The following is a 25835-nucleotide window of genomic DNA, read 5'->3' as shown; positions in this document are numbered from 1 at the left end:
GGCATTAAAATTCTTTTGAGAGATCATAAATTCTTTCACACTATTCTCAAAATCAGAGGGTATTTTATTAAAATTACCATAAGAATTATTGTAGGAATTTCCATATTATTAGAGGAATTACTAGGGAACGGTCTAGGATTAAAGTTTCCTCTATAAGCATTGTTACCAAAATTATTCCTACCAACAAAATTTACATCCATAGATTTGTTATTATTCTCAATCAAAGTAGACAAAGGCATATCATTGGTATCAATAGAAACACTCTTAGTAGCAAACAATTTCATAAGTTCATCCATCTTTCCACTCAAAACATTAATTTCTTCTATAGCATGCACTTTTTTACTAGTAGATCTTTCGGTGTGCCATTGAGAATAATTAGCCATAATATTATCAAGGAGTTTAGTAGCTTCTCCTAAGGTGATTTCCATAAGCGTGCCTCCCACGGCCGAATCTAAAAGATTTCTAGAAGCAAAATTTAAGCCGGCATAAAATTTTTGTATGATAATCCATAAATTCAAATCATGAGTAGGGAAATTGCGAGTCATCAATTTCATTCTTTCCCAAGATTGGGCAACATGCTCATGATCAAGTTGTTTAAAATTCATAATATCGTTCCTAAGAGAGATGATCTTAGCGGGAGGAAAATACTTAGAGATAAAAGCATCTTTGCACTTATTCCATGAATCAATACTATTTTTAGGCAAAGACGAAAACCAAACTTTAGCGCGATCTCTAAGTGAAAACGGAAATAACTTCAATTTAACAATATCATTATCCGTATCTTTTTTCTTTTGCATCTCACACAAATCAACAAAGTTGTTTAGATGGGTAGCGACATCTTCACTAGGAAGGCCAGAGAATTGATCTTTCATAACAAGATTCAGCAAAGTAGTATTGATTTCACAAGATTCAGCGTCATTAAGAGGAGCAATTGGAGTGCTAAGGAAATCATTATTATTGGTATTGGAAAAATCACACAATTTGGTATTATCTTGCGCCATGGCGACAAGCAATCCAACACACAAGCAAACAAAAGGCAAGCGAAAGAGAGAGGAGATTGGGAAAGAGAGGTCGAATAAAACGACAAGGGTGAAGTGGGGGAGAGGAAAACAAGAGGAAAATGGCAAATAATGTAAATGCGAGGGAGATGAGTTTGTGATGGGTACTTGGTATGTCTTGACTTGAGCGAAGACCTCCCCGGCAACGGCGCCAGAAATCCTTCTTGCTACGTTTTGAGCTTGCGTCGGTTTTCCTTGAAGAGGAAAGGGTGATGCAGCAATAGTAGCGTAAGTATTTCTCTCAGTTTTTGAGAACCAAGGTATCAATCCAGTAGGAGGCTCCTCAAAAGTCCCACGCACCTACACAAACAAACAAAGAACGCGCAACCAACGCAATAAAGGGGTTGTCAATCTCTTCACGGCCACTTGCGAAAGTGAGATCTGATAGAGATAATATGATAAGATAAATATATTTTTGGTATTTTATAATATAGATTGGAAAAGTAAAGATGCGAATAAAAGTAAATAGCAAACTTATATGATAAAAGATAGACCCGGGGGCCATAGGTTTCACTAGTGGCTTCTCTCAAGATAGCATAAGTATTACGGTGGGTGAACAAATTACTGTCGAGCAATTGATAGAAAAGCGAATAATTATGAGATTATCTAGGCATGATCATGTATATAGGCATCATGTCCATGACAAGTAGATCGAAACGATTCTGCATCTACTACTATTACTCCACACATCGACCGCCATCCAGCATGCATCTAGAGTATTAAGTTCATAAGAACAGAGTAACGCATTAAGAAAGATGACATGATGTAGAGGGATAAACTCATGCAATATGATATAAACCCCATCTTTTTATCCTCGATGGCAACAATACAATACGTGCCTTGCTGCTCCTGCTGTCACTGGGAAAGGACACCGCAAGATTGAACCCAAAGCTAAGCACTTCTCCCATTGCAAGAAAGATCAATCTAGTAGGCCAAACCAAACTGATAATTCGAAGAGACTTGCAAAGATAACTTAATCACACATAAAAGAATTCAGAGGAGATTCAAATATTTCTCATAGATAAACTTGATCATAAACCCACAATTCATCGGATCTCGACAAACACACCACAAAAAGAGTTACATCGAATAGATCTCCAAGAAGATCGAGGAGAACTTTGTATTGAGATTCAAAGATAGAGAAGAAGCCATCTAGCTAATAACTATGGACCCAAAGGTTTGTGGTAAACTACTCATAACTCATCGAACGGGCTATGGTGTTGATGTAGAAGCCCTCCGTGGTTGATTCCCCCTCCGGCGGAGCGCCGGCGAAGGCTCCAAGATGGGATCTCGCGGATACAGAAGGTTACGGTGGTGGAAATAGTTTTTCGTGGTCGCCTCTGATGTTTTCGGGGTACGTGGGTATATATAGGAGGAAAAAGTAGGTCGGTGGATGCCCGATGGGCCCACGAGACAGGGGGCGCGCCCACCAAGGAAGGGTGCGCCCTCCACCCTTGTGGCCTCCTCGATTGCTTCTTAACGTGCACTCCAAGTCCTCTGGATCACGTTCGTTTCAAAAATCACGCTCCCGAAGGTTTCATTCCGTTTGGACTCCGTTTGATATTCCTTTTCTTCGAAATACTGAAATACGCAAAAAACAGCAATACGGGCTGGGCCTCCGGTTAGTAGGTTAGTCCCAAAAATGATATAAAAGTGTAAAGTAAAGCCCATAAACATCCAGAACAGGTAATATAATAGCATGGAAAAATCAAAAATTATAGATACGTTGGAGACGTATCACTGCTCCGCTCCGTCCTCGGTGGGTGTGTCGGCTGGCTCGGGATAGAGTCAGAGCTCGCGTCCAGGCCACCGCCCGCAGTTCTTGATAACCCACAAGTGTAGGGGATCGCAACAACTTTCGAGGGTAGAGTATTCAACCCAAATTTATTGATTCGACACAAGGGGAGCCAAATAATATTCTCAAGTATTAGCAGTTGAGTTGTCAATTCAACCACACCTGGATAACTTAGTATCTGCAGCAAAGTATTTAGTAGCAAAGTAATATGATAGTAATGGTAGCGATAGCAAAAGTAATATTTTTGGGTTTTATAGTGATTGTAACAATAGCAACAGAAAAGTAAATAAGCAAAGCACAATATGTGAAAAGCTCGTAGGCATTGGATCAATGATGGATAAGTATGTCGGATGCGATTCCTCATGCAATAGTTATAACCTAGGGTGACACAGAACTAGCTCCAGTTCATCAATGTAATGTAGGCATGTATTCCGAATATAGTCATACGTGCTTATGGAAAAGAACTTGCATGCCATCTTTTGTCCTACCCTCCCGTGGCAGCGGGGTCCTAATGGAAACTAAGGGATATTAAGGCCTCCTTTTAATAGAGTACCGGAACAAAGCATTAGCACTTAGTGAATACATGAACTCCTCAAACTACGGTCATCACCGAGAAGTATCCCGATTATTGTCACTTCCGGGTTGTCGGATCATAACACATAATAGGTGACTATAGACTTGCAAGATAGGATCAAGAACTCACATATATTCATGAAAACATAATAGGTTCAGATCTGAAATCATGGCACTCGGGCCCTAGTGACAAGCATTAAGCATAGCAAAGTCATAGCAACATCAATCTCAGAACATAGTGGATACTAGGGATCAAACCCTAACAAAACTAACTCGATTACATGATAAATCTCATCCAACCCATCACCGTCCAGCAAGCCTACGATGGAATTACTCACGCACGGTGGTGAGCATCATGAAATTGGTGATGGAGGATGGTTGATGGTGACGACGGCGACGAATCTCCCTCTTCGGAGCCCCGAACGGACTCCAGATCAGCCCTCCCCGAGAGTGATTAGGGCTTGACGGCGGCTCCGTATCGTAAAACGCGATGAAACTTTCTCTCTGATTTTTTTCTCCGCGAAACGGAATATATAGAGTTGGAGTTGAGGTCGGTGGAGCATCAGGGGCCCACGAGACAGGGGGCGCGCCCAGGGGGAGAGGACGCGCCCCACCCTCGTGGACAGGGTGTGGGCCCCCTGGCCTTGATTCTTTCGCCAGTATTTTTCTTATTTTCCAAAAATAATCTCCGTGGATTTTCAGGTCATTCCGAGAACTTTTGTTTCTGCACAAAGATAACATCATGTCAATTCTGCTGAAAACAGCGTCAGTCCGGGTTAGTTCCATTCAAATCATGCAAGTTAGAGTCCAAAACAAGGGCAAAAGTGTTTGGAAAAGTAGATACGTTGGAGACGTATCAACTCCCCCAAGCTTAAACCTTTGCTTGTCCTCAAGCAATTCAGTTGATAAACTGAAAGTGAAAAAGAAAAACTTTTACAAACTCTGTTTGCTCTTGTTGTTGTAAATATGTAAAGCCAGCATTCAAGTTTTCAACAAAGATTATGAACTAACCATATTCACAATAACACTTAGGTCTCATGTTTACTCATATCAATGGCATAATCAACCAGCGAGCAATAATAATAAAACTCGGATGACAACACTTTCTCAAAACAATCATAATATGATATAACAAGATGGTATCTCGCTAGCCCTTTCTGAGACCGCAAAACATAAATGCAGAGCACCTTTAAAGATCAAGGACTGACTAAACATTGTAATTCATGGTAAAAGAGATCCAATCAAGTCATACCCAATATAAACTAATAGTAATGCATGTAAATGACAGCGGTGCTCTCCAGCGGGTGCTTTTTAATAAGAAGGTGATGACTCAACATAAAAGTAAATAGATAGGCCCTTCGCAGAGGGAAGCAGGGATTTGTAGAGGTGCTAGAGCTCGGTTTTAAAGTAGAGATAAATAATATTTTGAGCGGCATACTTTCATTGTCAACATAACAACCAAGAGATGGCGATATCTTCCATGCTACACACATTATAGGCGGTTCCCAAACAGAATGGTAAAGTTTAGACTCCCCTCCACCAACAAGCATCAATCCATGGCTTGCTCGAAACAACGAGTGCCTCCAACTAACAAGAGTCCCGGGGGAGTTTTGTTTGCAATTATTTTGATTTGATTTGCTTAAAGCATGGGACTGGGCATCTCGGTTACCAGCCATTTTCTCGTGAATGAGGAGCGGAGTCCACTCCTCTTGAGAATAACCCGCCTAGCATGGAAGATACAGACAACCCTAGTTGATACATGAGCTATTCGAGCATACAAAACAGAATTTCATTTGAAGGTTTGGAGTTTGGCACATACAAATTTACTTGGAACGGCAGGTAGATACCGCATATAGGAAGGTATGGTGGACTCATATGGAATAACTTTGGGTTTTATGGAGTTTGGATGCACAAGCAGTATTCCCGCTTAGTACAGATGTAGGTAGCAAAAGACTGGGAAGCGACCAACTGAGAGAGCGACAACAGTCATGAACATGCATTAAAATTAATCAACATTGAGTGCAAGCATGAGTAGGATATAATCCACCATGAACATAAATATCGTGAAGGCTATGTTGATTTTGTTTCAACTACATGCGTGAACATGTGCCAAGTCGAGTCACTCAATTCATTCAAAGGAGGATACCACCCTATCATACCACATCACAACCATTTTAATAGCATGTTGGGACGCAAGGTAAACCATTATAACTCATAGCTAATTAAGCATGACATAAGTAACTATAATCTCTAAATGTCATTGCAAACATGTTTATTCATAATAGGCTGAATCAGGAACGATGAACTCATCATATTTACAAAAACAAGAGAGGCCGAGTTCATACCAGCTTCTCTCATCTCAATCGGTCCATCATATATCGTCATTATTGCCTTTCACTCGCACGACCGAACGGTGTGTATAATAATAGTGCACGTGCATTGGACTAAGCTGGAATCTGCAAGCATTCAATTCAAGGGAGAAGACAAAGTAATATGGGCTCTAGGTTAAATCAACAATCATGCATATGAGAGCCACTAAACATTTTCATTATGGTCTTCTCCTTTTGACCCCCAAAGGAAAGAAAAGAAATAAAATTTTTTACACGGGAAAGCTCCCAACAAGCAAAAGAAGAATGAGAAATCTTTTTGGGTTTTCATTTAATTACTACTACAAGCATGGAAATTAAACTAACTAATTTTTTTGGTTTTTCTTAAGGTTTATTAAACACACAAGAAGAAAGCTAGAAAAAGAAATTAAACTAGCATGGATGGTACAATGAAAAAGTATGAGCACCGACAACTAGAATAAGCATGCGAACATGAATGTAAAGTCAGTGAGAAATACGTACTCCCCCAAGCTTAGGCTTTTGGCCTAAGTTGGTCTAATGCCAAGGATAACCTGGCTGATATCCAAAGTTATAACTGGGGTCATATTGAGATGCAGCAGCCAATGCCTCCTCTCTCCTCTCGTGTTCAGTTGCCTCCTCCCCGGTGACAACATATCTTCGCTTTGCCTGGTAATCAAAAAGGGAAGGAGCAGGGAGAGTAACATGGACAGAGCGACGTCTGTCGAAGATTAGTCGATACTGGAGGAATTGTTCATTCCCCACAAGAAAACGATGACTGACCATAGCTTCATAATCTAAATAAGCGGGAGGCAACTCCATATCACCCTCACGTGGAGGTATACCAAGATAATTAGCAACACGGGTCACATAAATTCCTCCAAATAAATCTCCAGATATACCATTATTATGCAACCTACGTGCAACTATTGCCCCCAAGTTGTAATCTTCATTACCTAAAAAAACACTTTTGAGGACACAAAGATCAGGGACACACATGTGACAAGCTTCATCTTTACCATTAATGCATCTACCAATGAAAAGAGCAAAATAATGTATAGCAGGAAAATGAATGCTCCCTATGGTAGCTTGTGCTATGTCCCTAGATTCTCCCACAGTGACACTAGCAAGAAAGTCTTTATATTCAGATTTACGAGTTTCATTAACACTACCCCACTGTGGGAGTTTACAAGCAGTAGTGAAATCTTCTAAGTCCATGGTATAGGATTGATCATATATATCAAACATGATAGTTTGAGAATTACATGAAGATGAAAATTTAAACCTTCTCATGAATGAATCATTCAAATAATAGTACTGAGGACACTTATCTTGCATGAAGTCCTCAAGATCGGCGTTACGCACATATGCATCAAATTCATCCTTCATGCCTGCATTGATCATAAATTCTTCTGACGGCCATTCACAAGGCCGCACGTCAGCTTCCCTTGGTGGTTCATCGTCTTGCTCACGCATTGCGCGCCTAGGTACTTGCTTTCTTGAAGAACCACCTTGAAACATTTTCCTAGACATATTTCTTCCTCTGAAAAATTTCTGAAATTTTTAGTAACTTCAAAATAAAAGTGAATCAAACTAAACAAGATTGATAGCAACTACTCCTACAAGTGCCTAGAGCCTATATCATGCATTAGAATTACTTGGGACCTCATAAATTTGACATGCAAGCTCAAGAACAGGGTCACCTATGCAGCAAAAATTTGCAATGAATAAAGCACTAGAACAAAAACTAATTGGACCATTGGAGGAGTCACATACCAAGGAACAATCTCCCAAAGCAGTTTTGTGAATAGAGCTTTGAGCAAGGAGATCGAAAATCGCAGCAAAATGAGCTAGAACTCGTGCTTGAGCTGGATGGTGATTTTTTTGGGAGGAAGATGGAGTGTGTGGGTGCAGGAATAAGTGGAGGGGGCCATCGTGGGCCCATGAGACAGGGGGCGCGCCCTGGACCCTCGTGGCCAGGTGCTTGCCCCCCCTGCTGTGTTCTCAGTGCCTAAATTCCTCAAATATTCCAGAAAAAATCATACTAGATTGGCAGGGCATTTGGAGAACTTTTATTTTCGGGATATTTTTTTATTGCATGGATAATTCAGAAAACAGACAGATAATACTATTTTTGCTTTATTTATTCTAAATAACAGAAAGTAAAAAGAGGGTACAGAAGGTTGTGCCTTCTAGTTTCATCCATCTCATGATCATCAAAATGAATCCACTAATAAGGTTGATCAAGTCTTGCTAACAAACTCATTCTGAATAACATGAAACCGGAGAAATTTCGAATAACACTAAGTTACCTCAACGGGGATATGAACATCCCCTATAATAAGAATATCATATTTTTTCTTGACAGTAGGAAGAGGAAATTCAAAACCTCCAATAGTAATAGTTGGAATTTTTCCAATAGAATTGATGGTATGAACTTGAGGTTGTTTCCTCAGAAAGTGTACCGTATGCTCATTACCATTAACATGAAAAGTGACATTGCCTTTGTTGCAATCAATAACAGCCCCTGCAGTATTCAAAAAGGGTCTACCAAGGATAATCGACATACTATCGTCCTCGGGAATATCAAGAATAACAAAGTCCGTTAAGATAGTGACATTTGCAACTACAACAGGCACATCCTCACAAATACCGACAGGTATAGCAGTTGACTTATCAACCATTTGCAAAGATATTTCAGTAGGTGTCAACTTATTCAATTCAAGTCTACGATACAACGAGAGAGGCATAACACTAAACTGGCTCCAAGATCACATAAAGCAGTTTTAACATAATTTCTTTTAATGGAGCATGGTATAGTTGGTACTCCTGGATCTCCTAGTTTCTTTGGTATTCCACCTTTAAAAGTGTAATTAGCAAGCACGATGGAAATTTCAGCTTCCGGTATCTTTCTTTTATTTGTAATGATATCCTTCATATATTTGGCATAAGGATTTACTTTAAGCATATCAGTTAAGCGCATACGTAAGAAGATAGGTCTAATCATTTCAGCAAAGCGCTCAAAATCCTCATCATCCTTTGTCTTGGATGGTTTCGGAGGAAAGGCCATGGGTATCTGAACCCATGGTTCTCTTTCTTTACCGTGCTTCCTAGCAACAAAGTCTCTCTTATCATAACGTTGATTCTTTGATTGTGGGTTATCAAGATCAACAACAGGTTCAATTTCTACATCATTATTATTGCTAGGTTGAGCATCATCATGAACATTATCATTAACATTATCACTAGGGTCATGTTCATCACCTGATTGTGTTTCAGCATCAGAAATAGAAATATCATTGGGATTCTCAGGTGTGTCTGCAACAGGTTCACTAGAAGCATGCAAAGTCCTATCATTTTTCTTTTTTTTTTCTTCTTTTTAGAAGGACTAGGTGCATCTAAATTATTTCTCTGAGAATCTTGCTCGATTCTCTTAGGGTGGCCTTCAGGATACAAAGGTTCCTGAGTCATTCTACCAGTTCTAGTAGCCACTCTAACAGCATAGTCATGTTTATTATTTAATTCATTAAGCAAATCATTTTGAGCTTTAAGTACTTGTTCTACTTGAGTGGCAATCATGGAAGCATGTTTACTAATGAGTTTAAGTTAACCTTTAACTCTAGACATATAATTACTCAAGTGTTCAAGCGTATAAGCATTACTCTTTAATTCTCTACCAACATAAGCATTGAAACTTTCTTGCCTAGCCATAAAGTCATCAAATTCATCTAAACATTGGCTAGGGAACTTAATAGACGGGATTTCAACTTTATCATATCTGTAGAGAGAATTTACCTTTACTACCTGTGTCGGGTTATCAAGACATGTGTTTCTTCAACAGGCGGTATATTAAGACCATGTATTTCTTCAATAGGAGGTAAATTCTTAACATCTTCAGCTTTAATACCTTTTTCTTTCATTGATTTCTTTGCCTCTTGCATATCTTCAGGACTGAGAAATAGAACACCTCTCTTCTTCAGAGTAGGTTTAGGAATAGGCTCAGGAATTGCCTCAGGAATTGGCCCAGGAAGAGTCCAATTATTTTCATTAGTCAACATATTATTCAATAACAATTCAGCTTGGTCGACTGTTCTTTCCCTGAAAACACAACCAGCACAACTATCCAAGTGGTCCTTGGAAGCATCGGTTAGTCCATTATAAAAGATATCAAGTATTTCATTTTTCTTGAGAGGATGATCAGGCAAAGCATTAAGTAATTGGAGAAGCCTCCCCCAAGCTTGTGGGAGACTCTCTTCTTCAATTTGCACAAAATATATATTTCCAGCAAGGCAGCTTGTTTCTTATGAGCAGGGAAATATTTAGCAGAGAAGTAATAAATCATATCCTGGGGACTACGCACACAACCAGGATCAAGAGAATTAAACCAAGTTTTAGCATCACCCTTTAATGAGAACGGAAATATTTTAAGGATATAATAGTAGCGAGATTTCTCATCATTAGTAAATAGGGTGGCTATATCGTTCAACTTTGTAAGATGTGCCACAACAGTTTCAGATTCATAGCCATAGAAAGGATCAGATTCAACCAAAGTAATTATCTCAGGATCAACAGAGAATTCATAATCCTTCTCAGTAACAAAGATAGGTGAAGTAGCAAAAGCAGGGTCATATTTCATTCTAGCATTCAGAGTTTTCTGTTTAAGTTTAGCTAGTAATTTCTTAAGATCAGATCTATCATTGCAAGCAAAAAGATCTCTAGCAGTTTCTTCATCCATAACATAACCCTCAGGAACAATAGGCAATTCATAATTAGGGGGAGAACCTTCATCATCACTGTCTTCAATAATATCATCATTAATAATTTCATTCTCTCTAACCCTAGCAAGTTGTTCATCAAGAAATTCACCAAGTGGCACAGTAGTATCAAGCACAGAAGTAGTTTCATCACAAGTATCATGCATAGCAAAAGTGGCATCATCAATAACATGCGACATATCAGAATTCAACGCAGTAGCAGGTTTAGGTGTCGCAAGCTTACTCATAACAGAAGGAGAATCTAGTGCAGAGCTAGATGGCAGTTCCTTACCTCCCCTCGTAGTTGAGGGAAAAATCTTAGTTCTTGCGTCTTTCAAGTTCTTCATAGTGATCAGCAGATATAAATCCCAAGTGACTCAAAGAATAGAGCTATGCTCCCCGGCAACGGCGCCAGAAATTAGTCTTGATAACCCACAAGTGTAGGGGATCACAACAGCTTTCGAGGGTAGAGTATTCAACCCAAATTTATTGATTCGACACAAGGGGAGCCAAAGAATATTCTCAAGTATTAGCAGTTGAGTTGTCAATTCAACCACACCTGGATAACTTAGTATCTGTAGCAAAGTATTTAGTAGCAAAGTAATATGATAGTAATGGTAGTGATAGCAAAAGTAATATTTTTGGGTTTTATAGTGATTGTAACAATAGCAACCAAAAAGTAAATAAGCAAAGCACAATATGTGAAAAGCTCGTAGGCATTGGATCAATGATGGATAATTATGTCGGATGCGATTCCTCATGCAATAGTTATAACCTAGGGTGACACAGAACTAGCTCCAGTTCATCAATGTAATGTAGGCTGCATGTTTTTCGAATATAGTCATACGTGCTTATGGAAAAGAACTTGCATGACATCTTTTGTCCTACCCTCCCGTGGCAGCGGGGTCCTAATGGAAACTAAGGGATATTAAGGCCTCCTTTTAATAGAGTACCGGAACAAAGCATTAGCACTTAGTGAATACATGAACTCCTCAAACTACGGTCACCACCGAGAAGTATCCCGATTATTGTCACTTCGGGGTTGTCGGATCATAACACATAATAGGTGACTATAGACTTGCAAGATAGGATCAAGAACTCACATATATTCATGAAAACATAATAGGTTCAGATCTGAAATCATGGCACTCGGGCCCTAGTGACAAGCATTAAGCATAGCAAAGTCATAGCAACATCAATCTCAGAACATAGTGAATACTAGGGATCAAACCCTAACAAAACTAACTCGATTACATGATAAATCTCATCCAACCCATCACCATCCAACAAGCCTATGATTGAATTACTCACGCACGACGGTGAGCATCATGAAATTGGTGATGGAGGATGGTTGATGATGACGACGGCGACGAATCCCCCTCTCCGGAGCCCCGAACGGACTCCAGATCAGCCCTCCCGAGAGAGATTAGGGCTTGGTGGCGGCTCCGTATTGTAAAACGCGATGAAAGTTTCTCTCTGATTTTTTCTCTGCGAAACGGAATATATAGAGTTGGAGTTGAGGATGTGGAGCATCAGGGGGCCCACGAGACAGGGGGCGCGCCCAGGGGGAGAGGGCGCGCCCCCACCCTCATGGACAGGGTGTGGGCCCCCTGGCCTTGATTCTTTTGCCAGTATTTTTCTTATTTTCCAAAAATAATCTCCGTGGATTTTCAGGTCATTCTGAGAACTTTTGTTTCTGCACAAAGATAACATCATGGCAATTCTGCTGAAAACAGCGTCAGTCCGGGTTAGTTCCATTCAAATCATGCAAGTTAGAGTCCAAAACAAATGCAAAAGTGTTTGGAAAAGTAGATACGTTGGAGACGTATCAGTTCTGCCCGCAGATCAAGTACCGACGATGTGGGAAAAATTGAAGCTTGAGATGGTGGGGAACGAGGAGGGGGACGAGGCGGCAACATCGCAGCGTGGTTCGGGGGAGGAAGGCGGCATGGGGCGGGGGAGGGAGGAAGGCGGCGGGGGGCGGTGTCGGAGAGCCAAGAAGGTGAGCGACCGAGCGAGAACGGTGAGCGGCGGAGTTCTGTGTCGGGAGAGAGGACCGCGGGATTGGTCGGGAAAAATAGAAGGACTGTTTCGCAAAAAATACGACCAGGTGATCTATTACCGAACGGAGGGAGTACTTACTTTTGGGTGGTTAAATCGCAGCTGCGCCGGCAGTCCCGGAGCTTGTGCGGTGAACTTTTTCCAGACCCCGCCAGACAAAGAAAACAATTACTTGATATCAGGAAATGAACAAAGTTGCCGATATGGTGCGATAATGATGGATTGAACTTACTTCTTGAGCATTTTAGTCATGGTCGCATACTCCTCCGGATGTTTTCGTTTGGAGTCTATGACGGTTACTAGTCCCTGCTCAAGCTTAATCTCTAGCAGAATAAAGTGGAAGCTGCGCACGCATGCATAACTCATCAATTACATTACTATAACCTCGAGTAATAAGGGAAACCGAATATGCACAAGACAGTAACACTCACTTGTATTCGTAAGGAAAGAGTATTGTAGCTTTGTTTTGATTTCGAAGTAACGATCATAGCAAGTTGGCCTCGGTATCTTTGGGATCATGTTTAACATTCCATTCATCCATGAGATTTGTGTTAATGAACCTAGTATCACCTACTTGTATTTTCTTCAATTCGGCGATCTTCAATCTGCATAATATAGTGAGGATATTATATATACATGCAATGAAAGAGCTGAGCTATATACATAGACTTAATTAATTACAGAGAAGTAGTACTTACAGAAAGTAGCAAGTGATGATTGTTTAACGAGGGCCTTTTGATTGAAAAACTGGAAGAACTCCTCATATGGAACAGACAACAGATCAATTCCAACAAGGTCGTGCTCCTCTTTAACTCTCAGCGTCAAAGTATCTGTCCCAGACTTCCTGCAGATGTCCATGTACCAATCATGGAATCTTCGCATCATCGTTGTTAGAGGAGTACCAGTTTTGACGAGAGGCTTCCCGTGCCGGAATCTTAATGTGTCCACCTCCATTGTTTCGAAAAGTGCATCATCGTCGAGCATGTAATCTCCAGGATTGGTACCGGGCAGCATCCCCTGAAGAGTTGCGACGATATTGCTAGACACATTGAGCGGGGGGCACGATTGCTTCGCTTGTTCGCCGAGCTAGGGATTTTTTCCCTTTTCTTCGTTCAGCTAGCCTTTGATCAGTGCAAGTACTTCTCGACCGCTCCGCTTCCTTATATGTCATTTCAATGATGCGGTCATAGTTGGATTGCGGCGGAGGCGGTGGTGGTCGCTGCAGGGCATCCAAAGTGCGCTTCGCTTTCACTGGATCTATCTTCTCCGCCGGAGGTGGATGTATCTTAGCTTTTATCGATTGAAAGAAGTCATTCACTTGGCCTTCAGAGATCTTCTGGTTTTCCTCATCGCTCCTCTCGTATGGTAACTTCTCTAGAAGCTTGAGAGATGATGGACCGAATTTGTATTGCCTCCCGCCTCTGGCTGTACTGCTAGATGCTGGAGCAGCCGGAGCGGCTGCGACTATCTTCTTTCATTGCTTAAGAGGCGGAGCAGCCGGAGGCAGACTGCTATGACGCGCTGGAGCAGCCGGAGCGGCGGCTTCTGTGTTTCGCCATCGCTTACGAGGCGGCGAAGGAGGAGGCGGGCTGCTCGGACGCGCCGGAGCGGGCGGAGAAGGAGGCGGAGTACTGCCGCCCTCACGCGCAGGAGCAGGAGGCGGAGTGCCCTAATCACTCGCCGGAGGAGGAGGAGGAGGAGGCGGAGGAGGCAGAGTGCCCAGCTGACTCGCCGGAGCCCTGAAGTTCAGAAGGATGATGTGCTCGTTCCGCCATAGACACGGAGTCTTCATAGCAAGACCCAGCTGAGTCTCCCCATAACCTGTAGGGTGCTCAAGCTGGAGCTCCTCAAATTCCTCCGTTATTTCGTCCACTATCACAACAACATAGCCTTGTGAAATCGGACGACAGTGAAAAGTTGCTCCAGGTGAAGGAGGGTACACAGAGCCAACAACCGCCTTGACTTTGAGCTGAAGCCATTGCGTCATAAGGTGGCACTGGTGTGAATCCGTGATAAAATCCACGGGGTAGTTAGGACCCGTCAAGTCAGGCTGCTGAACGAGCTCGATGGAAGCCACACCGCTTCTTCGCTGAGATGGCGGGGTAGCTTCTTGGGCAGGATCTCGCAACTGCTGGTTCTCAACATCTTGTCATTCCTCTAGCTTTCGTACCCTTGCCTTTAGCTGCCGCAGTTCGCTCTGCTCCACTTTCCTCCTCCCCTCTTGGGTTTTGTAACCGCCTGCGTCGGGAAACCCAACCTTCCACGCAACAGAGCCTGGCATGCCTCGTGTTCGTCCCGGGTGCTCAGGATCCCGAGGGCCCTTGTGAGCTCGTCGTTCTCTCTGTCGGGAACGAACGTCCCTTCCTGCACTTCCTTGATTGCTTTCCAAAGCTTCGTGACGGGTGTTGCAAATTGCTCGTCCGTCCAGTAGCACTTCCCTGCTTCAGGGTCCAAAGTTCCACCAACCCCGAAGAGCCAAGTCCTTGAACGGTCTGGCCAGTGCAATGTCTCTGGTTCGACCCCTTTAGCAATCTGGTCCTGCTTAGCCTTGTCCCACAACGGTCAGGCTTTGAGGTAGCCACCTGACCCCGTGCGATGGCGATGCTCCTTCTTTGCAGCATTTATCTTGTTAATCGCTGACATCTTCTTACTCCTCTCCAATGTCTTGTTGGCCACAAATGCGGGCCAGTGATCTCTTATCTTCTCAAATCGGCCGGTGAATTTTGGAGTCTTCCCTTTGTCGACATACGTTGCTTTCAACTCATTCTTCCACCTCTTGAATAGCTCTGCCATCTTCTTGAGAGCATGAGACTTGATCAATGGCTCTATAACTGGCTTCTCCGGATCCTCCTCTTCCGGTAGGGTGAAATTTACCTTCAGCGCGGTCCAAAGATCCGCTTTCTGTCTATCTTCGACAAAATAAACTTGAAGCTCTTCCTTCTTAGGCTGATTCCATAGCTCGTTGCTGATCGGGATCATGTACCTAACAAGAACCCCGCACTGAGGAGAAAATGCTTCCTTGGTTCGGAGGGGTTTAATCGGTTGGCCATCGCGCGCGATTTCTGTGATCGTGAACTTTTCATCCGGGCGCAACTTTTTCTTCGGGCCCCGTTTCGTTACCGAAGTTTTGCTTGATCCGGAGGGCTATAAAAGAAGAAAGAAGAGTTAATATATGTACATACCAAAAACAATGAATGCATCAATTAGCTAGTCAGCACAGGCTTTATATATATATATATATATATATATATATATATATATATATATATACCTTTCCGGACTTTGCAACAGCTGATCCTGACTCCGTTCGGTCACCGAAGCTATCATCACGGTCGCCGGAGCCACCATCACGATCATGACTTTCCTCCTCCATTGTTTGATCACCGCCTCCTTCCTCTCCTTCCAGACCTTCTTCGAGGTCGTTGAGAAACAACAAGACATCACCTCCGCCATGGATTATGTCCCCCAATATCTCTTCTTGTTCTAAGTCTATTTGATGATCCATAGTTTCTGCAAATATTACAACATGGCAATTAATATACAAACATGAGAGATGGATATATTAATAGTGGCAAACATAGACCCCTCGGCGACCCTCGACCCCTCGACAACCCTCGACCCCTCGGCGACCCGACACCCTCTACCCCAGTTTCCGACACCCTAGTTCCCGACACCCTCGTTCCCGATAAAAAATAAGAAGAGAGGCAGAAGAAGAAAAAATAGAGGAGAAGAAGAAGAAAAAATAGAAGAAAAAAAAGAAGAAAAAAAAGAGGAGAAGAAGAAGGAATAGAGGAGAAGAAGAAAAAAATAGAAATTGTTTTCTATTTCCTCTTCTTTTCCTCTATTCCTTCTTCTTCTCCTCTTTTTTTTCTTCTTCTTCCTCTTCTTATTTTTTTCTCCTCTTCTTCCTCTCCTCTTCTTCTCGTTCTTCTTCTCCTCATGTCGAAGTTATCGGGGAGGGGGTATATCGACAACGACGACATATACATAGAAAAAAATGTTATCGGGGAAGGGGTATATCGACCCCCCTCATGTCGAAGTTATCGGGGAGGGGGTATATCGACAACGACGTATACATAGAAAAAAATGTTATCTGGGAGGGGGTATATCGACCCCCCCCCCCTCATGTCGAAGTTATCGGGGAGGGGGTATATCGACAACAACGACATATACATAGAAAAAATGTTATCGGGGAGGGCGTATATCGACCCTCCCTCATGTCTAAGTTATCGGAGAGGGGGTATATCGACAATGACGACATATACATAGAAAAAATTGTTATCAGGGAGGGGGTATGTCGACCCCCCTCATGTCGAAGTTATCGGGGAGGGGGTATATCGACCCCCCTCATGTCGAAGTTATCGGGGAGGGGGTATATATATCGACAAAATTACATCATCATATATCATCGAACAAAATTACATCACCATCATCATCATATATATACATCTAAAAAAGTTTTCATATATCACGGCGAGCAGCCTGGCGGCGACGACCCTCGACCCAACGACGACCCTCGACCCCTCGACGACCCTCGACTCTCGACGACCCTCGACCCTCGACACTCGACCCCTCAACGACCCTCGACCCTCGACGACCCACGACACTCGACCCCTCGAAGACCCTTGACCCTCGACCCTCAACTCTCGACCCCTCGACGACCCTTGACCCTCGACGACCCTCGACACTCGACCCCTCGACGACCCTCGACCCTCGACCCCTCGACGACCCTCAACCCTCTACTCTCGACGACCCTCGACCCTCGACCCTCGATGACCCTCGACCCCTCGATGACCCTCGACCCCTCGATGACCCTAGTTTCCGACACCCTAGTTCCCGACACCCTCGTTCCCGATAAAAGATAAGAAGAGGAAGAAAAAGAAAAAATAGAGGAGAAGAAGAAGACGAAAAATAGAAGAAAAAAAAAGAGGAGAAGAAGAAGGAATAGAGGAGAAGAAGAAAAATAGAAAATTTCTATTTTTCTTCTTCTCCTCTATTCCTTCTTCTTCTCCTCTTTTTTTCCTTCTTCTTCCTCTTCTTATTTTCTCTCTCCTCTTCTTCCTCTCTTCTTCTTCTTCTTCTCTTCTTCTTCTCCTTCTTCCTCTTCTTATTTTCCTTTTTCCTCTCCTTCTTTTTCTTCCTTCTTCCTCTTTTCCATACATATAAAAAGTACATACATGCATACAAAAAATACATCTAAGAACCACATATATCTAAAAAAATACATACATATATGAACATCTAAAAATACATACATACATATGAAAATACATACATATATGAACATCTAATTATATAACAAAAAAATCCGCAACGCGGCGGCGGCGGGGGCAGGGGTGCGGTGCTCACAGAGGGAGGCGTCGGGGCAGGGGGCGCACGGCGGGGCAGAGGGCGTCGGCGGCGGGCAGGGGTGCGTCGGGGCGGGCTGGGCCGCGACGGGGCAGAGGGCGTCGGCGACGAGGACGGCGGGCGGCGTCGGGGCGGGCAGGGGCGCGTCAGGGCAGAGGGCGTCGGCGGCGGCGAGGGCGCGGCCGAGGGCGCGTCGGCGACGAGGACGGCGGGCTTGAGGTCGGCGACGAGGACGGCGCGCGGCGAGGGTGAGGGCGCAGGCGAGGGCGTCAGCGACGGCGAGGGCACGGTCCGGCAGCCTGGCGGCGTCGTGGTGTTCGGCGCGACGTCGGGAGGCAATTGCGAGATGAACTAAAAAATTTCACAAGTCCTTCTTATATACCAAACCCTTTGCTCCCGGTTCGTGGCGCCAACCGGGACCAATGCCCCCCTTTAGTCCCGGTTGGTGCCACCAACCGGGACAAAAGGCGTCTTTTCAGCAGCCCAAAGGGCGGGAAGCAGGGGGCCTTTGGTCCCGCTTGGTGGCGCCAACCGGGACCAATGGCCTTGCACAGCGGGGTGGTGGTGGGAGTTTAGTCCCATCTCGCTAGTTGAGAGCGCCCGCACCTGTTTATAAGCCCTGTTGCCTCTTCCCTCTCGAACTCCTCTGAACTGCAGGCCTATGGGCCTAAACTGACACTGTTATGCCTGTGGGCCTGCTGGGCCTTCTGCGGGCCTGAATCCTGGCCCAATTAGCTGGGTTTCTAGTCGTATTCAGGCCGTGGTGGCCCAGTAGGTGGCCTTTTTTTATTTTTTCCAGTTTTTTGTTTTGTTCTTCGCATTATTTATTTTCTGTTGTTTTTTGCTTTATTTTTTTATTTCTTTTTTGCTTTTAGGTAATAAAAGTTATAAACTTTCTGTTAGTGCCATTTGTTTTCCAATTTGAATAGTTTAAATTTGAATTTTTTAAAATTTGTGTGAATCACTAGTTTTTGAATAACTTTACTATAAAGATAGATTTTTGAGTGATTCTTTTTCCTGCTATTTAATATCACTATGGTTTATCATTATATTCAAAAACAGATTTTGTTATTTTAGTTTCTAACAAAAAAATTCATTATGATAATTATTTTTGCAATTAAAGTTTCTAACAAAAAAATTCTTTATGAAAATTCTTTTTGCTTTAATGTTTTGAAAAGAAAATACTTTGATAATTTTGGTTGCATAAATTTTATATAATTTTAGCTTCAATAATACTAGAGGTTTATTAAAGTGTATTGAGTTGATTCCTTTTGCTATTTTGGAGTTTTATAAAAGTTTTTTAGTTGATTCTTTTTGCTATTGAAGGATATTATAGTTTTGTTTTAGTTGATCATAACAAAATATTTTAATTGATTATTTTTAGTTCATTCTTTTTGATATTAGTTCATTCTTTCAGCTAAATGACCCTTAAATTGAAAAGCACTACAAATGAACTCTGAAAAGGTTGAAAGTTGGCATGGTATCATCATTTCACACACATAACATGTGCTAAAAAGTTGAGAGGGTTACGAGAAAAACCGGATGCACTTCGTGTACAAAACAGACAATCTCTTTGGAAGTATCAGGGTTTCGGATGAAAACTCATCTGTTACAAAGGGATTTCATTTTTTCAAATGTAACTACAGTGATATTCTAGATCAAAGGCATCATCATAATAGTTGTTGATAGAAAGTCTTCACTTTTTCTTCGCTTGTGTCCTTTGCTTATTGTGCCGTAACCATGGATAATCTTCATCGTTTAACAGGGTGCTTGGGTCAGCCTTGACTTTGAAGGGAGGAATTTCATAAAACTTTTCATAATCTTCAGACACGTCTGTTTTGCCCTCCAATCCCACGATGTCTCTTTTTCTTGAAAGAACTATGTGGCTGTTTGGCTCATCGTATGATGTATCCGTTTCCTTATCTTTTCTTTTTCTCGGTTTGGTAGACATGTCCTTCACATAGAAAATCTGCGCCACATCATTGGCTAGGACGAATGGCTCGTCTGTGTACCCCAGATTATTCAGATCCACTGTTGTCATTCCGTACTGTGGGTCTACCTGTACCCCGCCTCCTGACAGATTGACCCATTTGCACTTAAAAAAGGACCTTAATATCATATCCATAGTCAAGTTCCCATATGTCCACAATGTAACCATAATATGTGTCCTTTCCCCTCTTGGTTGCTGCATCAAAGCGGTCACCACTGTTTTGGTTGGTGCTCTTTTGATCTTGGGCGATCGTGTAAAATGTATTCCCATTTATCTCGTACCCTTTGTAAGTCATCACAGTCGAAGATGGTTCCCTCACCAACGAGTACATGTCATCAGAAACAGTGTTGTTACACCTGAGACGTGTTTGGAACCAACTACCGAAACTCTTGATGTGTTCACATGTAATCCAGTCATCACACTGGTCCGGGTGTTTGGAGCGCAGAATGTTCTTGTGTTCATCGATATACGGGGTCACCAAGGTAGAATTCTGTAGAACCGTGTAGCGTGCTTGAGACCAAGAATGCCCGTCCCTACATATTATTGAGTCCCCTCCTAGCGTGCCTTTTCCACCCAGTCTCCCCTCATACCGCGATTGAGGGAGACCTATCTTTTTAAGGTCAGGAATAAAGTCAACACAAAACCCAATGACATCCTCTGTTTGATGGCCATGGAGATGCTTCCTTCTGGCCTAGCGCGGTTACAGACATATTTCTTTAGAACTCCCATGAACCTCTCAAAAGGGAACATATTGTGTAGAAACACAGGGCCCAGAACGACAATCTCGTCGACTAGATGAACTAGGACGTGCGTCATGATATTGAAGAAGGATGGTGGGAACACCAGCTCGAAACTGACAAGACATTGCGCCACATCATTCCTTAATCTTGGTAGGATTTCTGGATCGATCACCTTCTGAGAGATTGCATTGAGGAATGAACATAGCTTCACAATGGCTAATCAAACATTTTCCGGTAGAAGCCCCCTCAATGCAACCGGAAGCAGTTGCGTCAAAATCACATGGCAGTCATGAGACTTTAGGTTCGGGAACTTTTTCTCTGCCATATTTATTATTCCCTTTATATTCGACGAGTAGCCAGATGGGACCTTCATACTGAGCAGGCATTCAAAGAAGATTTCCTTCTCTTCTTTGGTAAGAGCGTAGCTGGTAGGACCTTCATGCTGCTTTGGAGGCATGCCGTCTTTTTCGTGCAAACGTTGCAGGTCCTCCCGTGCCTCCGGTGTATCTTTTGTCTTCCCATACACGCCCAAGAAGCCTAGCAGGTTCACGCAAAGGTTCTTCGTCACGTGCATCACATCGATTGAAGAGCGGACCTCTAGGTCTTTCCAGTAGGGTAGGTCCCAAAATACAGATTTCTTCTTCCACATGGGTGCGCGTCCCTCAGCGTCATTCGGAACAGATAGTCCGCTGGGACCCTTTCCAAATATTACTTTTAAATCATTGACCATAGCAAGTACGTGATCACTGGTACGCATGGCGGGCTTCTTCCGGTGATCTGCCTCGCCTTTGAAATGCTTGCCTTGCTTTCGACATTGATGGTTGGTCGGAAGGAATCGACGATGCCCCACATACACATTCTTCCTGCATTTGTCTAGGTATATACTTTCGGTGTCATCTAAACAGTGCATGCATGCGTGGCATCCCTTGTTTGTCTGTCCTGAAAGGTTACTGAGAGTAGGCCAATCATTGATGGTGACAAACAGCAACGCATGCAGGTCAAATTCCTCCTGTTTGTGCTCATCCGACACACGTACACCGTTTCCAATACACAGTTGTAAAAGTTCTTCAACTAATGGCCTTAGGTACACATCAATGTCGTTGCTGGGTTGCTTAGGGCCTTGGATGAGAACTGGCATCATAATGAACTTCCGCTTCATGCACAGCCAAGGAGGAAGGTTATAGATACATAGAGTCACGGGCCAGGTCCTGTGATTGCTGCTTTGCTCCCCAAAAGGATTAATGCCATCCGCGCTTAAACCAAACCATATGTTCCTTGCGTCACCTGCAAACTCCTCTCAGTACGTTCTCTCGATTTTTCGCCACTGCGACCCGTCAGCGGGTGCTCTCAACTTCCCTTCTTTCTTACGGTCCTCTCTGTGCCATCGCATCAACTTGGCATGCTCTTTGTTTCTGAACATGCGTTTCAACCGTGGTATTATAGGAGCATACCACATCACCTTGGCAGGAACCCTCTTCCGGGGGCGCTCGCCGTCAACATCACCAGGGTCATCTCGTCTGATCTTATACCACCATGCACCGCATACCGGACATGCGTTCAAATCCTCATACGCACCACGGACAGGATGCAGTCATTAGGGCATGCATGTATCTTCTGCACCTCCAATCCTAGAGGGCATACAACCTTCTTTGCTGCATACGTACTGTCGGGCAATTCGTTATCCTTTGGAAGCTTCTTCCTCAATATTTTTAGTAGCTTCTCAAATCCTTTGTCAGGCACACCATTCTCTGCCTTCCACTGCAGCAATTCCAGTACGGTACCGAGCTTTGTGTTTCCATCTTAGCAATTGGGGTACAAACCTTTTTTGTGATCCTCTAACATGCGATTGAACTTGAGCTTCTCCTTTTAACTTTCGCACTGTCTCCTTGCATCAACAATGACCCGGCGGAGATCATCATCGGGCACATCGTCTGGTTCCTCTTGATCTTCAACAGCTTCCCCCGTTGCAGCATCACCGTATTCAGGGGGCACATAGTTGTCATCGTCCTCTTCTTCTTCGCTGTCTTCCATCATAACCCCTATTTCTCCGTGCTTGGTCCAAACATTATAGTGTGGCATGAAACCCTTATAAAGCAGGTGGGTGTGAATGGTTTTCGAGTCAGAGTAAGACTTCGTATTCCCACATATAGGGCATGGACAACACATAAAACCATTCCGCTTGTTTGCCTTAGCCACTTCGAGAAAATTATGCACGCCCTTAATGTACTCGGAGGTGTGTCTTTCACCGTACATCCATTGCCGGTTCATCTGCGTGCATTATATATAATTAAGTGTGTCAAAAACTATTACAGAAGATCATGAATAGATAATTAAGTGACCAAATTAATAGAAGTTTATCATCACATTAAAACCAAAGTATATACATAGTTCTCATCTAACAACATATAGCTCTCCAGAGCATCTAATTAATTAAACCATACATTGAAACGATGTAAAACATTTCAATGCGAAACAAATGCGATCATAATCACAACCAAGGTAACAATTGGTCCAACGGCATAATGATACCAAGCCTCGGTATGAATGGCATATTTTCTAATCTTTCTAATCTTCAAGCGCATTGCATCCATCTTGATCTTGTGATCATCGATGACATCTGCAACATGCAACTCCAATATCATCTTCTCCTCCTCATTTTTTTTATTTTTTTCCTTCAAGAAATTGTTTTCTTCTTCAACTAAATTTAACCTCTTGACAATAGGGTTGGTTGGAATTTCCGGTTCACATACCTCCTAGATTAATAAAATCTATGTCACATTGGTCGGCATAATTGTCATAAACAATAAATGAACCAAATAGTTATAAAGATAATATATACCACATCCGTATCATAGACAGGACGAGGGCCGACGGGGGCGCATACCAAAACCGTCGCACTATTGCAAGCTGATAAATAAAATCTATTGGAGGCCGATGGGGTTGGACGCGCGCTGAAAAACGCTATTGCAAGCTGCAAATTTGAGACGCCGGATTGCACGCGCTTCATAATTTACACTGCGTGTTCTTTTAGGCGCGTGTTTTTGAGCATTCGGTAAATCAATGTTGGGTCCGGCGTGCTAAAAATGCTACAGTGACGTGCTAAAACTAATTTAAGGTGCTGTGCTCCTATAAAAGATATGAATTTTGAATTTTACGAATGGAGGCCTTGTCTGGAGCTCGGCCTCCAAAGCACTTTTCGGAAGAAAGAACACTAACTGAGAGTGGTGTGACGAGCATCTTATCATACTTCTTAGGTGCGAGTGGATGATACAATAATGTCAAGTGTTAGGTGTGAGTGGCCATGCCGGTGTTATATCACACTCGCACCTAGTCACACAGCATGACCATTCATGGTGGGAGGTCCCTCTCTCTCTCTCACTCCTATAAATATTGAAACACACAATCATTTGCAGGCATGCAGCAGATTAAGAATGGATCAGCGTGAGCTCCTCGTGCTCCTCGCGCTTCTTTTGTTCGGCCTCCTCGCCGTCTTCCGGCGCGGCCGTGCTCCTCCCCCTCCACCCTCACTCGCCATGCACAAGATCGCCCACCCAGCCATCGCCCACCGCGCGCTCGTCGACAACGCCGACGCCTTCTCGAACCGCCCGCCCGCGCGCCTGCACGTGGCCCTGGCCGCCCGGCGCGGCGGCCAGCGGAACGACAACCTCAACTCCGTGGCGCATGGCCCGCACTGGCGCGCCCTCCGGTGCAACCTCACCGCCGACACCCTCCACCCGTCGCGCCTCGGTGGCCTTGTGCCCCTGCAGCGGGAGGCCGTCCAGGGCCTCGTTGCCGCCTTGTCGTCCGCCCCACGGGGACGCGGGGAGGAGGTAACGGAGGTGCACCAGCACCTCTATGGCGCCGTGTTCTCGGTCGTCGCACGCGTGTGCTTCGGCGACGCCGTCGATGAGGCCCACGTGCACGCAATGCGCCACGTCATACAGCGCTTCCAGATCGCCATTGGGCTGGTCAAGCCATTCACGTCCATGGGCTCCGTGATGGAGAAGCTAGTGGAGTGGAGGCGGCTGCGCAGGCTCTTCGCCATCGATGTCCGGCTCAAGGAGCTGTTCCTCCCGCCCATTGAGTCACGGCGGCGAGGGGTTCAGTCTCCTCGACCACGTGATGACGACGGCCGTCATCCGTACGTTGACTCACTTGTCGACCTCCGCATCCCTGACGAGGACGGCGGCCGGCGCGCTCTTAGGGACGACGAGATGGTGCAGCTGATCTCGGAGTTCCTTGGTGCCGGCACGGGGACGGCGGTGGCAACCCTCGAATGGGCCCTCGCCCACCTTGTCGACAAGCCGGAGGTGCAGGAGAAGCTCCGCGGCGAGGTCGACGGCGGCGAGGTCTCCCGTGCAGGTGCAGGCATGCCTTACCTGCATGCCGTCGTGCTGGAGACCCTCCGCATGCACCCGCCGTTGCCGGTCATCCCACGCCATGTCCATGCCGATTCCGTCGGGGTGCTGGTCGGAGGAATGGCCGGGCCGCCGCCGGCCGGCGACTTTTACGTGAATTTCTCTGCAGGGGACATTGGTAGGGACAGCAAGATATGGAAGGATCCCGACGAGTTTCTTCCGGAGAGGTTCCTGACCGGCGGCGACGGGGAGGGCATCGGCCCGTTGCCGGGGCCCAAGCAGATAAGGATGATGCCATTTGGCGCCGGGCATAGGTTCTGCCCTGGCGTGGGCATGGCGATGGTGAACATGAAGTGCTTCTTGGCGGCGCTCGTGCGCGAGTTCGAGTGGGCGCCGCCGACTGGCACCGTCGCCATTGACCTCACGGAGCTGGATTCCTTCTTCAAGGTGATGAAGAAGCCGCTTTCTGCGTGTGTCACGCGACGCACCAAATCCATCTAAAGATCTCGTGAACCTACATGATATGTGTAGAATAAAATTGTTGTGTTTGTACCATTGTTGCAGCCGAGAGTAAGGGTGGATTAACAAGCTGCTCAGCTCGTTAAACTCGTACTCTTGAAGGCTTGACTTGTTAAACTCATTAAGCTTAACAAGCAGAAAACCCTCCTCGGCTTTGTTCATTTAAAACTCGTTAAGCTCGTGAGCGCTTGCTAACAGACTACAATGTGCTACGGCCTACAGGATAAGAATGTACGTGCTTTTAACGAAGGAGATGGTGACTACATAAGAAGGTGCACTAATTTGCTATCTTC

General features: G+C 44.3%; 2 protein-coding genes across 2 annotated transcripts in view; one reads left to right on the top strand and one right to left on the bottom strand.

Moving 5' to 3' along the window:
* Nucleotides 1–21122, bottom strand: part of LOC120970921 (uncharacterized) — a 32912-nt gene extending 11790 nt beyond the window's left edge. Inside the window, exons 1-2 of the mRNA XM_073506724.1 lie at nucleotides 21101–21122; nucleotides 17887–18286 (exon numbers count right to left, since the gene is read on the bottom strand). Of these exons, the coding sequence (XP_073362825.1) occupies nucleotides 17887–18286; nucleotides 21101–21122 (422 nt within the window). The remainder of the gene's footprint in view (nucleotides 1–17886; nucleotides 18287–21100) is intronic.
* Nucleotides 21123–24070: 2948 nt separating this feature from the next.
* Nucleotides 24071–25684, top strand: LOC109752476 (cytochrome P450 89A2). The gene has a single exon (XM_020311363.4). The coding sequence runs from the start codon at nucleotides 24097–24099 to the stop codon at nucleotides 25522–25524; it is 1428 nt and encodes a 475-aa protein (XP_020166952.1). The 5' UTR covers nucleotides 24071–24096; the 3' UTR covers nucleotides 25525–25684.
* Nucleotides 25685–25835: the final 151 nt, after the last annotated feature.

Source organism: Aegilops tauschii, chromosome 2 (genome assembly GCF_002575655.3).
Source record: "Aegilops tauschii subsp. strangulata cultivar AL8/78 chromosome 2, Aet v6.0, whole genome shotgun sequence".
In the NCBI taxonomy this organism is placed as follows: domain Eukaryota; kingdom Viridiplantae; phylum Streptophyta; class Magnoliopsida; order Poales; family Poaceae; genus Aegilops; species Aegilops tauschii.
The sequence above is the reverse complement of the archived record's forward strand: the minus strand, read 5'-3'. Positions and strand labels throughout refer to the sequence as shown.